The following is a 17,301-nucleotide window of genomic DNA, read 5'->3' on the forward strand; positions in this document are numbered from 1 at the left end:
AAAGCACTATTTCTGGGTTAGCGGAGTGTGTAACCTGAAGCGTATTTAACCTGAAGTGTATGTAACCCGAAGTACCACTGTATTTCTATTTATTAAGAGTATTTTAATTTCAGTGTGGGACACCTAAGAACACGTGGAGCATGTGCAACAAATAAGATCCAGTGTTGGTTTAGTGGTTAGAGCATCGGACTGGCACCCAGGAGACCTGGGTTCAAATCTCCACTCAGCCGAAGAGCTCATTGGGTGATCTTGGGAGAGAGAGAGAGAGAGAGAGATAGAGATGCCTTACAACTTGCAGGCTGAATTTGGCTTGCTGTGCCAGTTATTGAAATCCACGGTTAATTATTAATATTTTTAATCAACCAGTCAATTATTGCATATTTACCAGTGAATTCACCCCACCCAAATGCTAGCTGAGGGCCTTCTGAAACTCCCTTGAGTGCCAGAGATAGATAGAGAGAGAGAGAGATGAATGGGATCATCCATCCAAGGGCTTCTCTTTTCTCTGATCGCTCCAGGTGCAACAGGTAACCTTCAGTTACAAACAGGACATCTCTCTTTTTTTGCAAAGGAACTTTCCACAAAGCAACACATCTAGGCATGTTGTTTTCTGCTACATATGCCATTTTAGGCATGCTTAATCCTAGTACAGTGGTACCTCGGGTTAAGTACTTAATTCGTTCCGGAGGTCTGTTCTTAACTGTTCTTAACTTCACTAAACTGTTACCTGCTCTGCAAAGCAGGTAACAGCTCTTCTTGTGCAATTTTTCTCCTGCCACGATAAATCTTACCCAACGAGCAACGCTTGCAGCTTCCAAAATGTCACTTTGTGCTGCCCACGTACTCTTCAGTTTGAGATATTGAGAGCTAGAAACTTAAAAAACAAACAATCCAGAGGTGTGAGTGTGATGGGAGTGGCTGCTGCACAAAGCGAAACCTCACTCCGCTCTCTGAGAAACAGTTGTTGGTTTTTTCCAAATACAGTGGTACCTCGGGTTAAGTACTTAATTCATTTCGGAGCTCCGTTCTTAACTTTAAACTGTTCTTAACCTGAGGTACCACTTTAGCTAACGGGGCCTCCTGCTGCTGCCATGTTGCCGGAGCACGATTTCTGTTCTCATCCTGAAGCAAAGTTCTTAACCTGAGGTACTATTTCTGGGTTAGCGGAGTCTGTAACCTGAAGCGTCTGTAACCTGACCTGAAGCGTATGTAACCCAAGGTACCACCTCAGTTGTTGGTTTTTTCCAAATACAGTGGTACCTCGGGTTAAGTACTTAATTCGTTCCGGAGGTCCGTTCTTAACCTGAAACTGTTCTTAACCTGAAGCACCACTTTAGCTAATGGGGCATCCCGCTGCCACCGCGCCGGCGGAGCACGATTTCTGTTCTCATCCTGAAGCAAAGTTCTTAACCAGAGGTACTATTTCTGGGTTAGCGGAGTCTGTAACCTGAAGCGTATGTAACCCAAGGTGCCACTGTACAGTTATACCTCGGAAGTCGAACAGAATCCGTTCCGGAAGTCTGTTGGACTTCAAAAATGTTCGAAAACCAAAGCACGGCTTCGACCAAAGCTCCTGCAGCCAGTCAGAAGCCATGGAAGCCCTGTCAGACATTGGGCTTTCAAAAGAATGTTCAAAAACCGGAACACTCCCAGTTTTCGACTGTTCAGGAGCTGGAACGTTCGACTCCCAAGGTGTTCGGGAGCCGAGGTACGACTGTATGTGCGTTTTGGGACATGTTTCACGGCTGTAGAACTACACTGCAAAATTCAGAGGAGTGGGGCTATCAAAGGAGAGCTGTCTTTCAATTCACACATTGTTTCAGAATACGCGGATCCCATTCTCCCTGTTTGGGGCAAACTTAGCCTGGGACATAAGAACAAAAACTGATCCTTCCTGAACCAGGCCAATGACCCATCCAGGGTTGCTGGAAAAAGGACGTCCTTTTGTCCCAGGTCGCAAGGTGGTTAGATTGGTCTCAACTAGGGCCAGGGCCTTTTCAGTACTGGCCCCGTCTTGGTGGAACGCTCTGTCCCAAGAGACCAGGGCCCTGCGGGACTTGACATCTTTCCACAGGGCCTGCAAGACAGAGCTGTTCTGCCTGGCCTTTGGTTTGGACTCAGTCTGACCCTTGTGTTTCCCTCCCCTTATGGTCTTGATCTATTGGCTACTTTTAAAATGAGGCTGCATTTTAACCTGTATTTTAAATTGGTCCCCCCCATTATGTTTTTACTGTGATTTTATTGGTGTTAGCCGCCCTGAGCTCTGGCCGGGGAGGGTGGGGTCAGTGGGGGTGGGCTCTGGCCGGGGAGGGTGGGGTATAAATAAAATTTATTATTATTATTGTACTTGAATTCTTCTTACTGATTTCCCAGGGACAACTGGTTGGCCACTGTGAGAAGAAGATGCCAGACTAGACACACCATCCGCCTGATCCAGCTGCCAGGCTCTTTTGATGTTCTTACTCATGGTTCCCCCAATCAGAAGGGGTTAAGCGAGGCGACTGAACCATCCGGTTCCATGCGCCTCGCGGGATCTGCTCAAGTGTCAGATCGCATCTCGGGGCGGCACATCAGCAGCCTGAGACCTGTCAGGATGCGAGGCCAGTGGCCCATGTATGGAGCCTGATGAGGTTACACACCTGGCTGGGCAAAAATGGGGCGGCGGTGGGCGATGCGGGATGGGCGAGGGACAGGCTGGTTGGTTGGTTTGCCGTGTCCAGAGAACCCCATGAGCCAATCAGCTGTTGGGCAGGGAAAACACTCCACAGACGATGTGCTTTGTTATTGGCCAATACAGAGTCAATCAGGTCTGGTGGTACTTTGGAAGGCTGGACCAGGGGAAGGTATAAGGGCCTCCATCAACTGTACTCAGACAACGTCCCTCTACTTTGGCTCCAGAATCCGTGCTGCCGTTCTTCTTGGTAAGTCTCTTCCTGTCCTTCCTTCCATCAGCAACTCAAAACAGCTGGTGGTGTGTGTGCTTTTGTGAAGTCCTGAGAGGAGATGTCCCCGATAGAGCCCTCCAGGGCCTTGGACCGAGGTCAAGAGACAGATGTTTGCAAATTCTGTAGAATTCCCCTTCTTTGTGGCTCAAATTCTTGTGTTGGGGAGGATGCCTTTTCATGTGACTCAGCCAGAAATGGGACTCTGTACTTTGGTAAGGGAAAGGTGGTGAAGGATGCTAGGATGTTCTGGAGATGTTGGCATTGGGGGCCCATCCCATTAGAGCAGGACAGAGGGTCATACGGCTCTGTCAGGCTTTATGGACTCCCAAGTTCCTCTAGCCCCAATGGCCAGAGTTGTGGCCTGACAACATCTGGAGAACAGTGTGTCCTCTAGGCTTGCTTTAGGAGAGGACCATACCTCAGTGGTAGAGCGCTTCCCTTCCATGTGGAAAGATCTCCCAGGCTCAAACCACTGCCCACCTCCAAATTTTAACAAGAGGATTGGGGAGGAAGGAAAGTCTAATTGTTAGACTGCTAAATGCTAGGTGGATCAATGGTCTGTCTCAGTGTAAACCATGCTCATCCTACCCAGAGCAGACCCACTGAAATCCATGAGCGAGACGAACTCAGGTCCATTAACGTTAGTAGGTCTCCTCTGAGTATACCCCATGGTGCTCATCCTTTCTGTTTATAAGATATACTGATAGCAAATTCATTCTACCAATTATGGGTCCTTGTGTAGCCAGAACAGGACCAGCCATACACAAGAAGAATGTGTCGGTGTTCTGGGGGGAATCTTGAGGTTTGCAGAGATCCAAAACTTTAGGATGTGAGGATCCTAATGGGGGGAAAGCCACCCCAAACAACCCGCAGAAGATACAGGATATGCAGTGGTCACAGAATCTTGACCGGCTGTTGGGAGATGGAATGAGGGTGTCGAAAACCAGGAGAGAAATGGAATGGAGTATCCTGCAAGAGGGTATGGCTGACAGGCTAGAATCATGGAGCTGGAAGGGACCCCAGAGGTCATGTAGTCCAAGTCCCTGCAATGCAGGAAACAGCGCTAAATAATTCCCAGCAGGTGGCCACCCAACCTCTCCTGATAAACCTCTCGTGATGTAGAGTCCAGCACTTTCCAAGGTAGTCTGTTCTCCTGTCAAACATCTCTTACCGTCAGAAAGTTCTTCCTGATGTTTAGGTGGAATCTCATTTCTTATCATTTGGTTCTTACCCTCTGGAGCAGCAGAAATCGAGTTTGTTTGGCTTTCCAAAAAAAAATTTATTCATTTTCCAAAAAAATTTGAACAAACAAATAAACAAACAAACATAAATCTCCACCGTATTTAAACCAATCTTAGTAACATTGTTAAGTGACTTCCTCGTATCCCCCTGGTTGAATTTCAGTGTACATCATTTTAACGGTTTTCCAAAACTAATATTATTATAAAATTAACTTAATCACTTAACATCTTTTTCCCCCTTTCCAATTCAGTATTAAACCTATTGATTCATCACGTTACATGTTTAAATCCTAAGCCTATCTGATATTTGCAAGCTTTTCCAATTAAGTTAACTTAACATGTTTAACTAAATAGTCTTTAAATTTCATCCATTTCTCCTGATAATCCTCCTCCTTCTGGTCACGGACTCTTCCAGTCAGGTCGGCTAGCTCAAGAAATCGAGTTTGCTCTGTCCTCCATCTGAAAGCCCTTCAGAGATTTGACGGTGGCTATTGTGTCACCTCCAGGTCTTCTCCAGGCTAAATCCACCCAGCTCCTTCAACCGCTCCTCATAAGGCTTGGTTTCCAGACCCTTGATCACCTTAGTCACCCTTCTCTTCAACCATCTGTCTACCCTACAGATTTGTCTGTCCATTCCCCTAAACACACGCTCCTTGGTTCTTTTCCCCTTGGATGTTCCCACTTCACTCTCCCCTTGGTCTTTTTCAGGTTCACCATGGCGACTCCTTTGGAAAAGTGCTTGGCCACCATCGTCGCGACCTTCCACAAATATTCCGGGAAGGAGGGGGATAAGTACAAGCTCAACAAGTCGGAGATGAAAGAGCTCCTGATGAACGAACTCCCCGCCTTCCATGGCGTAAGTCCTTCCAGCAAAACAAACCCCTGGGATGTTAAGTCGTCGTTTGTGCAAAAACATTCGGATTAACTGGGAAGCGTGTAATGCATGTCTAGTGATGTCAAAGTTCAACGGAAAAATCAGAAGGCCCAGTGGATCAGTTCATTCTCTAATCAGTTCATGCATAAGGTCCATATGTCTGTAAGTGTCTATTCCACCTGTCTGTTCATAGAGTCCCCAAATCCACACAAAAGGTTGCTACAGTTCCACAGAGCCCTTTCACAGAGTCCAAGACAAGGATTTCCGGAATATTAGCCTTGTTTCAGCGTCCTGGGCTTCGTCAGTAGTACAAACTCATATATAATATCATAGGACACCAGATACTACTATGCTATAAGATCCACTGTCCTATGATATCATATATGAGTTTGTACTACTGATTCCTGTCAACCTAGCAGTTTGAAAGCACGTCAAAGTGCAAGTAGGTAAATAGGTACTGCTCTGCGCTGCTCTGGTTTGCCAGAAGCGGCTTAGTCATGCCCGTTCAGCCCGGACACAGAGATCCAGCGCCAAGGGCCTTCTGGCGGTTCCCTCATTGTGCGAAGTGAGGTTACAGGGAACCAGACAGAGGGCCTTCTCGGTAGTGGCGCCCACCCTATGGAACACCCTCCCTTCAGATGTGAAGAAAATAAGCAGCTATCCTATCTTTAAAAGACATCTGAAGGCAGCCCTGTTCAGGGAAGTTTCTAATATTTAATGCTGTACTGTTTTTAACACTTGATTGGGAGCCGCCCAGAGTGGCTGGGGAAACTCAGCCAGATGGGCGGGGTATAAATAATACATTATTATTATTATTATTATTATTATTATTATTATTATTATGCTGGCCACATGACCTGGAAGCTGTACGCCGGCTCCCTCGGCCAATAAAGCGAGATGAGCGCCGCAACCCCAGAGTTGGTCACGACAGGACCTAATGGTCCCTTTACCTTGTACTACTGATTAAGCCCAGGATGGTGAAACAAGGCTAATATTCCAGAAATCCTTGTCTTAGACTTTGTGAAAGGATTCTGTGGAACTGTAACAACCTTTCGTGTGGATTACTGGATTCTATGAACAGACAGGTGGAATAGATACTTGTATGGACCTTATGCAAGAACTGACTAGAGAATGAACTGATCCACTAGGTCCTCTGCTTTTTTCATTGAACTTTATGATCTACTTCTGTTGAAATCTACAATTTAATACAATGAATAGTGTGCCTTATTGATTCAATCGTACAGCCGGTTACGTCTTGTGTGTTTATTGAATATGCTTCACGTAACCAGAGGTTTGTTGTTGTTTAGTGATGTCAAAGGACATGGTGAGAGGCCTCTGTGTCACATCTCGAATCCAGACCCTGCTGATTAGCTTGAAACTGTAATATCCAGAAGGCAGTTCGTGAAAAGGGTAGGGCAGATGATATTTTGAATTAGTGGATCTGGATGTCTTTAAATGGACAATTAAGATAGTTGCCTGCTTTATCTTTGGGGGTGCGGAAAATGATGGGGTGTTTTACTGCCCCAGTCCGCTAACATTGGCCTTTTACCTGTCTCAGGAAAGAGGAAAGAAAGTACATTTTCACACAGCGCATTGTTAAACTTTGGAACGCCCTCCGATAGGAGGCGGGGTGGCTACCAAAATACAGTGGAACCTTGGTTCTCGAACTTAATCCGTTCTGGAAGTCCGTACGACTCCCAAAACGTTCGAAAACCAAGGCACGACTTCCGATTGGTGCGGGCGCCCCGGAAACAATAGCTGACAGCTGCATCGGACGTTCAGCTTCTGAAAAATGTTCAAAAACCGGAACACTTACTTCTGGGTTTTTGGCCTTCGGGAGCCGATTTGTTCATCAACTAAGCCGTTTGAGAACCAAGGTTCCCCTGTAGATGACTTTGAAAGAGGATGGCTAGGTTTCTGAGTCCCAGCTGCTGGATACCACTGGAAGGGAGACAGGGCTTCTGCGCTTGAATCCTGCTTGCATTGGCCACTGTGGGAACAGGATTCTGAGTTAGATGGGCTCTTGGCCTGATCCAAAAGGCTCTTATGTTTTATAAACACACCCCAATGCATTTCTGGGGCATTTTATGCTGAAGATGTGTTTTTTTGCTTTGAGATGGAAAACGGTAAGTGGTAAGTGGCTGAAATTTGGGGAAGGTACTGGTGGCAATCTGTGGTCATATCCTAGAGCAGGGGTCTGCAAACTTTTTCAGCAGGGGGCCGGTCCACTGTCCCTCAGCCCTTGTGGGGGGCTGGATTATATTTTGAAAAATAAAATAAAAAATGAACGAATTCCGATGCCCCACAAATACTCCAGAGATGCATTTTAAAGAAAAGGACACATTCTACTCATGTAAAAACATGCTGATTCCTGGACCGTCTGTGGGACAGATTTAGAAGGCAATCGGGCTGGATATGGCCCCCGGGCCTTAGTTTGCCTACCCATGTCCTAGAGGGATGAACCCAAAGGCCTATGTATATGTAAACTGCCCAATGCAGAGGCATCTAAGGTAAATTCTGGATGAAGTTTAAGATTTGTGCGCTACTGATCACTACAACCACAATGTGACCTGATGGCGGTCTGTGTAATACTGTTTGTGTCTTATTATATATCATTCGTATTTTTTCTCTTCTCTATTTTTCTTCTTTAAGTTCTGTTTCATCTTTTCTTCCTTTCCCTTCTCATTAAATTCACAAATTAAATAAAATTAAAAGGCTTGCAACAGGGGAATGTCCAAGGAAGAAGTGCAAAGGAACTTGCACTTACAGTGGTGCCTCGGGTTACAGACGCTTCAGGTTACAGACTCCGCTAACCCAGAAATAGTGCTTCAGGTTAAGAACTTTGCTTCAGGATGAGAACAGAAATCGTGCTCTGGCGGCGCAGCAGCAGCAGGAGGAGGAGGAGGCCCCATTAGCTAAAGTGGTGCTTCAGGTTAAGAACAGTTTCAGGTTAAGTGCGGACCTCTGGAACAAATTAAGTACTTAACCTGAGGTACCACTGTATTTAGTTGCCTGCCTTCTTAGTGTACCTGTTGCTTGGCCTGTTTGAGTGGATCTTTATTTAAAATGGTTATTATTATTATTATTATTATTATTATTATTATTATTACACCTCCACTCTTTGGCAAAAAGGATCCCAGAGTTGATATCACAAGATTATTATTTTTTAAAATCTCAATGCAATCCCAACCCTCCTTTTTACAACCAAAAAAGAAAGAAAGAAAAGACACGGCATGAAAGGAAACGGTGAGGAGGAAGGAAGAGGAAAACAGGCTCTGAATTATTGAAGCTAACGGTTTACTTTTTTCTTTCCAATGCTCCCAGAAACGGATGGACGGGGCGGAATTCCAGAAGATCATGAATGACCTAGACCACAACCGGGACCAGGAAATAGACTTCCAGGAATTCTTGTGCTTCCTGGCTTGTGTGGCGATGGGATTCGACGAATTCTTTCGGGGATGCCCCAAATGCCCACTCCCCAAAAAATAAGCCCTGGAGGATCACACTTGCAGTGTCTTCCAATTTAAATTCATAACAATAAAATTTTCTTTTTAATATTAACCCTGACCTTCCTGTCCTTTTTTCCCTTGGTGATTATTTGTCAGGGCACCTTACGCAGAGGATTTCGCGATTCACAGACAATTGGACGGTGGCAAAAAAATTTCTCACAGGGACTAGTAGCATGGATTGAGAAAGGGATGGTGGGGGCGCAGGGGTTAGCTCCACCCCCTGTGCAAGTCAGGTCTCAGGTGAAAGGGCAAAGTGCTATTTAACCCCTCTCTTGCTGTGAACGGTGATGAGGCATTGGCAGAGTTGTCCGTTTATAGGAGCCTTTCTCAACCTGTGTGTCCCCAGATGTTGATGAACTACAACTCCCATCACCCCTAGCTAGCAAGGCCAGAGCTCAGGGATGATGGGAGTTGTAGTCCAACAACATCTGGGGACCCACAGGTTGAGAACCGCTGGTTTATAGGCTTTCACTGTTGAATGGCACATTGGAGAACCTTTGGCTCTGCTGCCATGTGGGAAATGAATATCCCGTTCTGCCCGTTCCTGTGGAACGCCCTCCCACCAGATTTCAAGGAGATAAAGGAACTACACAACTTTTCAAAGACATATGAAAGCAGCCCTGTATCAGGAAGTTTTTAATGTTTGACGTTTTATTATGTTTTTATAAGTTCTGGAAGCCGCCCAGAGTGGCTGGGGAGGCCCAGCCAGATGGGCGGGATATAAATAATAAAATTATTATTGTTATATTCTTAGCCGTGATTCCAGAAAAAGAAAACTCTGATTACCAGATAATCCGTTCCAGATTTTCTACCGGATTTAGTGGGTTGGAGAATATTCTGGGATGGAGGCAGTAATGAGCATTTGAGATGTACGTCTGTGTGGATCAGAGAGAGGGGGGAGACAGGAGATGCTTGCTGTTTACGTTTATTTGGTGTCTACAATTAAAGCGGGGAGTGAGGTTGGAAGGTGACCGTGCAGGAAATGAACCAGCCAAGGCACGAAGCAGCCTGGCAATCTGAGAACAGTCCAGATACCTGGGTGGGCCTCTTTTCGCACACCTGTTTGGCAGGTTTCGACTCGAAGGCCTGAGGCTGTGTCTCCAACTGGGACTGGGGGTTGAGGGAACAGGACTCGGATATGTTCTCAAAGGAAAGGGCTGAGGTTACTGGGTTTATCAAGGAATCCAGACAGAAATCGTTACTCACCATGAGTACAATGGCAGTCCTATCTGGAGGGTAAAGGTAAAGGGACCCCTGACCATTAGGTCCAGTCGTGACCGACTCTGGGGTTGCAGAGCTTATCTCGCTTTATTGGCTGAGGGAGCCGGCGTACAGTTTCTGGGTCATGTGGCCAGCATGACTAAGCCGCTTCTGGTGAACCAGAGCAGTGCATGGAAACGCCGTTTACCTTCCCACCAGAGCGGTACCTATTTATCTACTTGCACTTTTACGTGCTTTCGAACTGCTAGGTTGGCAGGATCTGGGACCGAGCAACGGGAGCTCACCCCGTCGCGGGGATTCGAACCGCCGACCTTCTGATCGGCAAGTCCTATGCTCTGTGGTTTAACCCACAGCGCCACCCGTGTCCCTCGAGGGACTGAACCTCAAACCTTCTGAATGCAGAGTAGATGCTGAGGCCTTCCCCTATGACAGAGCAACACAGGAAGCTGCCTTAACTGAGTCAGACCACTGGTCCAGCTATCTCAGTACTGTCTGCACTGGCCAGCAGTGGTTTTACTGTCTGCACTGGCCAGCAGTGGGCTTCAAGCTTGGCTGCATTCCTGGTCCCACCCAGAGTTCCCGGGGGGTGAAACCTGCATACAAAGCTCTACTTACCCAATGCAATACTTTGGAATGAACACAACAGGCTTCCTTCTGGTGATCTCCAGATGAGGTTGGACTCCAACTCCCATCAGCCCCCAGGCAACATAGCCAACGGTCAGGGTCTCAGGGCTGATGGGAATTGTAGCCTATCTGTCCGGCAGCAGCTGTCCATGGTTCCAGACGGAGCCTTCAGACCTTCCGAGTGTCCCTGTTTCCCAGGGATTTACAGAAGCCGTCCCAGTTTCTGATTTGATCCCGGAATATCCCACTTTTCCTTAGGACGTCCCTATTTTCACTGGAGAAATGTTGGAGGGTATGGAATTATGCGACCCCCACAAGCCAAGGAGATAAGTAACTATGCAACCTTTAGAAGACATCTGAAGGCACCCTGTATAGGGACGGTTTTTAAATGTTTAATGTTTTATTATGTTATATTTTTATTTATTTATACACACACACACACACACATATATCATTTTCAACAGTAATTAAACATACTTTTACATCTTATTCAAATTTTTTGTCTTCCATCAATCCTGTCTGAAAATTTTCCAATCTAATCTCTCAATATGCATTTCTTATCTTCCCTATTACATTTCAAACTCATAACCAATATCTCTATCTTTTTCTACTTTGTACCACTTCGTATATTTCTCCTTACAAAACTTCTTGCAGTCCTACTAGCATAATTTGTTGATTACAGCTGCTCTTCAAATAATTCATATACTTCTTCCAATCTTCTGTAAATCTCTGGTCCTGCAGGTTTCGAATCCTTCCTGTCATTTTGTCCAATCATGCATAGTCCATTAATTTCGTCTGCCATTCTTCTTTCGTCGGAATTTCTTCTTGCTTCCATTTCTGGGCTAACAATACTCTTGCCGTTTTATTATGTTTTTATATATGTTGGAAGCTGCCCAGAGTGGCTGTGGCAACCCACAGTGATGATGGGCGGAGTACCATCATCATCGTCATCATCAACACCCTAGAGGTCCCGGGCCCTAAGGAAGTTAGATTAGCTTCAACCAGAGCCAGGGCCTTTTCAACACTGGCCCCGGCCTGGTGGAACGCTCTGCCTCATGAGACCAGGGCCCTGCAGGATCTGATTTCTTTCCGCAGGGCCTGTAAGACAGAGTTGTTCCGCCTGGCCTTTGGCTTGGAGCCAATTTGATTCCCTCCCCCTCTTTCTTTTTCCTTTTTCCTTTCTCCTCCTGTGATGAGGCTGCATTTTAATATTTTAATGTTTCAATATTTTAATGTTGTATTTTAATCTTGTTTTTAAGTTGTATTCATTCAACTTGTTTTTATTATTGCTTGTTAGCCACCCTGAGCCCGGCCTTGGCTGGGGAGGGCGAGGTATAAATAAAAATTATTATCATCATCATCATCATCATCATCATCATCATCATTGAACAGGACATCCCTATTTTCATCAGGAAAATGTTGGAAAATATAGTCTTTCCCAGTCCAACCTGGAGGTGGCAGGGACCAAACCTGGGGCCATCTGCATGCAAAGGTTCTACCCTGTCGCTGAGCCCTTCCTTTGAGTCATGTTCCCACACGCACAGGCTACCTATCCAGGCTTCAGAGACAGGCTTTCGGCAGATCCAGTTTATTATTTCGTAAGCACTGCAGGGATGGGAATAATAAACATGTCCCTGTTGAAATATAGGCTTCTATCTACAACATTCCTAACATATGCTAGGCTTTTGGAGTCACTCTGACAGCAGAAGCGTTCGGTTTTTTTTTTAAAGGATATTTTCCCTCTCTCTGCTTCAGGCTCTGCTGGCGAAAGGGAGCCTCAAACTCAGGGCTTGCTAGGAGCAAAGAGGTGGCTCGGAGTCAAGGGTTCCCGCTGCAGAACTGAGCACGAGACACCGGCATTTCTGGAAGCGGAGGCTATGAAGAGCAGTTGTTTGCTGGGCGCCAGAAAAGAAACATTCGGCTGAGTTTACATCGTAGTTTCATACGGCTGGGTTTCTCCCTCTACTTAGCTGGGTGAGTCATTCCCCCCCTTCTCTTCACCATCTTCTAAAAACAAACAGCTGTGCTGGCCAGGGCGGCAGGGAGATGGAGTCCAACAAAATCTAGAAGGGCACAAGTTCCCCATCTTTGCTTTACTAAGTGCATTCAATAGTGATCCCTGATTGGTTGGGACATGATTGGTCTAGGACAGTGATAGAGGAAGTCTATGGGGCACCCCCAGATGTTGATAGACTACTGCTCCCATTGTCCCTTGGCTACTCGCCATGTTGTCTGGGGCTCCTGGGAGTTGGAGTTCAGCAAGATCCAGGAGGCAGAACGTAGGAAACTGCCTTCTACTGAATCAGATCATTGGTTCGCCTAGCGCAGTGCTGTCTACACTGACTGGCAGCAGTTCTCTAGGGTTTTAGGCAGAGCACATTCCCAGCTTTAGCCCGGAGATGCCATTGGGGCGTAGCTGTCAACGTTTTCCTTTTTTAAGGGAAATTCCCATATTCCTAATAGGATTCCTCGCAAGAAAAGGGAAAAGTTGACAGCTATGCATTGGGGCTTGAACCCAGGACATTCTTCATGCAGAGCAAGGGCTCAACCACCGAGTGAGAAGCCCTTCCTTCTTGCAAGGAGACCAGAGCATCTTAGCTACCCACGTCTTATTTTGTTGCATAAGGATGCAAGAATCACCCTGCAGGATTAGGTCTGTGTCCCATCTAGTCCAGCATCCTGTTCTCCCAGTGGCCAGTCAGATGTCTATGGGAAACCCTCAGCAGGACCCGAGTGCAAGAACACTCTCCCCCTTGGCCCAGTATGCCTTGGCCCAGTATACCTGAAGGAGCATCTCCACCACCGTCGTTCAGCCCAGACACTGAGGTCCAGCTCTGAGGTTCTCCTGGTGGTTCCCTCACTGAGAGAAGCGAAGTTACGGGGAACCAGGCAGAGGGTCTTCTCGGTGGTGGCGCCCACCCTGCAGAACGCCCTCCCGTCAGATGTCAAGGAAATAAACAACTAGCTGACTTTCAGAAGAAGGCATCTGAAGGCAGCCCTGTTTAGGGAAGCTTTAAATGTTTTATTGTGTTTTTAATATTCTGTTGGGAGCCGCCCAGAGTGGCTGGGGAAATACAGCCAGATGAGCGGATATAAATAAATTATTATTATTATTATTATTATTATTATTATTATTATTATTACTCCTGCAGTTTGCAGCAACAGAGGTTCAGAAGCATTACAGTGGTACCTTGGGTTAAAAACTTAATTTGTTCTGGAGGTCTGTTCTTAACCTGAAACTGTTCTTAACCTGAGGTACCACTTTAGCTAATGAGGCCTCACGCCGCCGCCGCGATATTTCTGTTCTCATCCTGAAGCAAAGTCCTTAACCCAAGGTACTATTTCTGGGTTAGTGGAGTCTGTAACCTGAAGCGTCTGTAACCCAAGGTACCACTGCACTGCCTCTGACCGTGGAGAAAAAGCACAGCCATCATGACTGACAGCCATTGACAGCCTCTCCCTCCATGAATTTATCTAGCCTGCAAGTCCAGTTTTGTAACCACTGAGGGCTGAGTTCTAATCCTACTCCTCTCTCTGCATCTCCCTCCCCCCCCCTTCCAGACATCGAGATGCAAGCTCCCCTTGAGGAGTGCCTGAGGGTTCTGGTGAACACCTTCCACAAATATTCTGGCAAGGAAGGAGACCGGCTTAAGCTCAACAAGGCTGAGATGAGGGAGCTGCTTCTCCACGAACTCCCCACCTTTGTCAGGGTGAGATCCTACGGCGATGGCATTTTCCCATTGTACTGTGGAGAGTGTATTAACTTATGGTCTGTGTGTGTGGTTTGGAAGCTGAACGGTCAGGGGAAAAACAATGCTGTCCAGGGTTGTAAAGACTGCGGAGAGAATAACTGGGTGCACTCTTCCCACCCTGGATCAAATCTACGCTTCCAGGTGCCATAAGAAAGCTGCAGAGATAGTGCAGGATAGTGCCCACCCCGGAAATGATCTCTTTCAGCTTCTGCCTTCTGGAAGAAGGTACAGTGGTACCTCTTGTTGCGAACAGGATCTGTTCCGGAGCCCTGTTCACAACCTGAGCAGAACGCAACCTGCGTCTGCGCATGCGCGTACCACGATTCGCTGCTTCTGCGCATGCGCGTGACGTCATTTTGAGTGTTTGCCCATGCATGAGCGGCAAAACCCGGAAGTAACCCTTTCCGGTACTTCTGGGTCGCTGCAGGATGCAACCTGAAGCAAACGCAACACAAGGTATGACTGTACAGGGTTATAAAGACTAGGACTAGCCACCTGAGAAACAGTTTCTATCCAAATGCGATTTTTGTTTTAAATGCAGTATAAGGTAGTCTTTAGGGACGCAGGTGGCGCTGTGGGTTAAACCACAGAGCCTAGTACTTGCCGATCAGAAGGTTGGTGGCGAATCCCCGTGACGGGGTGAGCTCCCGTTGCTCAGTCCCTGCTCCTGCCAACCTAGCAGTTCGAAAGCACAGCAAAGTGCAAGTAGATAAATAGGTACCACTCCGGCAGGAAGGTAAACGGCGTTTCCGTGCGCTGCTCTGGTTCGCCAGAGGCGGCTTAGCCATGCTGGCCACATGACCCGGAAGCTGTACGCCGGCTCCCTCAGCCAATAAAGCGAGATGAGCGCCGCAACCCCAGAGTCAGCCACGACTGGACCTAATGGTCAGGGGTCCCTTTACCTTTTAAGGTAGCCTTTATGTGAATATATTGTATTCAATTGTGGGGTACCAGAGTTTTTAGGGGGTTAACCAGGCTGGGATAGCAGGCTTGTGGGTTTTTGAATGACTGGTGTAGATTTTTTCAATTTCGTTGTTCTGTATGGGACAATGACAATAAAGATTATTGTATTGTATCAAAGACTTCCCTTCAGAGGTGGTGGCGGGGGGTGAAGGGAAGTGGTGATCATTCTCATCATTTTATTTGTATGCCGCCTTTCCATAGCTAAAAACCTCCTCAAGGCGGCTTACAACATAGAATCATACAAGGGACCCTGAGGGTCATCTAGTCCAACCCCGGCAATGCAGGAATCTTTTGCCCAACGTGGGGCTCATATCCTGAGAATAAGAGCCTCGTGCTCTACCGACTGAGCTATCCCTGACGTGAAAAGATATACATAACTAGAAACATAGTAAAAGTAGCCACAGGCAATAAATAAAACGTATCAAAAAGTACATGACCGTAATTGAACCATTTCCATGTGTATCGTTCTAAGATCTAAAAATAAAGATACAAAAGCTAATATCAGTAACAGCAGCAGCAACAAAATCCAACGAAACTCCCTAAACAATAGAAATAATGTTGCCATACATCTTTAGGGTCTAAGTCAAGGATAAGGGAACTGGATTGAGTACTTGGAACTCGCAAAGCTTTGGAGCACAGAAGCTTCCTTATTCAGAGGCAAACCCACTAGTCCATCTGTCTTAACATACTGACTGGCAGAAGTGGCTCTCTCTCAGCACTTCCCGAAGATGTATTGGGATTGAACCTGGAAGCCTCTGTGTGCAAAGGAGGTGCTTCACCCACCGAACCATGGCCCTTAGGCTCTCCGCACCATGAATTAATGGAACTGAAGGTAAGGAGAGCAGGTTCCCGGAGGGAAGCTTTTTCCAAGCGGACCACTCCCAGCGTCATTGCCAGGCATAGCTGAATAAAGTTTTTGTTTCAGATCTTTTGTTGAATCTTGCACTTTATGCCTTAAAACCTGAATTCAACACACACACACACACACACACATGGGGCATCAGTACTATGCAAGGAAATCTGCTTTACTCTCATCTCTTTCCCGCAGGGCAAGATAGACGAACCCGGGTTCAAGAACTTGATGAAGAAACTAGATGAGAATGGAGATGAGGAACTGGATTTCCAGGAGTACGCTGTCTTCTTGGCTCTCACCGCTTCCCTGTGCAATGAGTTCTTCCAGGAGTGCTCAGATGAGAACAACCGGAAGAGATGAGGTCAGCGTTTCCAAGGGGACCTCGTTCACTGTTACACCAGCCTGACCAAAAACCTGCCAGGAGGGGCTGACCGTACGGTAATAAAGATTATTCAAATTGTGTGTGTGTGTGCGTTCTTTCGGCTGGCAATTTTTAAGCCAAGGCTGAGGGCCACATTCCCTTATGGGGGACGCAAGAGCTCTAGGAGATTCTTTTGTAGGTTCTCCATCGGTCGGAGAAAAGAACAGAGGCCAACCAGAGAATATTGAGAAGCAAAGCAGCTAGTAAGCCTGATCTTTATTGAACTGTTGCAACAGGGTGCTCCCCTCACACGCAGGAAAGGAGGAGTACCCCAAACAAAGGTGTGTCCGCCTTTATATAGACATTTTAAATTGCCCGCCTTGGAGTCCAAGACCACCCCCAGACACATCATACCTACATCACAGAAAGGGTGATCTACAGCAGAAATCTGAGTGCGTTTTTTTATCTCCTGTTGTTGTTTATCTCCTGTCTGGCAGGTTACCTGTTAATGCTTACTTGATTGGATTGCCTGGGGAGCCTGGCCAGTCTTTTGTAGTGACAAATACTTAGTTCCTGAGCCAGGTCACAGGCTCACCCTATTCATACACAGACATACCCTTAAGACAGGATTTGTGAAGGAAAAGACAATAGGGAGGCTTTTCCATTTTCCTCTGACCTTGCAGAGAAAACATTTGGTCAGTTTGGGAGCCAAAATGTCTCCAGGACTGCTTTCCTGTGCTGCTTCAGACATGTGGTTTATATATTTATATACGTGTTTGCTTGGTACATTTATGAACATTTTTTATATATATATATGACCTTAATTTACGGGCAAATATCCAGGGGCCACGTGCCAGTGGTGGGCGGGGCCACAAGCAAAAGGGGCGGAGCTATTTTCTACAGCCCTTTTTCTCTCTATCCTCCACCCAGGCATGCAAGAGGCGAGATCAGAGTTCAG

At 46.6% G+C, this 17,301-nt stretch overlaps 1 protein-coding gene across 1 annotated transcript; it reads left to right on the forward strand.

Moving 5' to 3' along the window:
• The first annotated feature begins 2,769 nt into the window (after window positions 1-2,769).
• Window positions 2,770-16,444, forward strand: LOC309521653 (uncharacterized protein). Its single transcript, XM_082204364.1, has 5 exons — window positions 2,770-2,921; window positions 4,895-5,042; window positions 8,385-8,535; window positions 13,976-14,124; window positions 16,178-16,444. The coding sequence occupies exons 2-5, from the start codon at window positions 4,902-4,904 to the stop codon at window positions 16,340-16,342; spliced, it is 606 nt and encodes a 201-aa protein (XP_082060490.1). The 5' UTR covers window positions 2,770-2,921; window positions 4,895-4,901; the 3' UTR covers window positions 16,343-16,444.
• Window positions 16,445-17,301: the final 857 nt, after the last annotated feature.

The sequence above is a fragment of the Podarcis vaucheri genome (assembly GCF_965113315.1).
Source record: "Podarcis vaucheri genome assembly, chromosome: 16".
NCBI classification, from domain to species: domain Eukaryota; kingdom Metazoa; phylum Chordata; class Lepidosauria; order Squamata; family Lacertidae; genus Podarcis; species Podarcis vaucheri.

Coding starts and splice junctions, on each gene's coding strand:
- LOC309521653 (XM_082204364.1), top strand. CDS start 4,902: ATGGCGACTCCTTTGGAAAAGTGCTTGGCCACCATCGTCGCGACCTTC. Junction 8,536..13,975: donor GGGATGCCCCAAATGCCCAC/TCCCCAAAAAAT, acceptor CCCCCCTTCCAG/ACATCGAGATGCAAGCTCCC. Junction 14,125..16,177: donor AACTCCCCACCTTTGTCAGG/GTGAGATCCTAC, acceptor TCTTTCCCGCAG/GGCAAGATAGACGAACCCGG.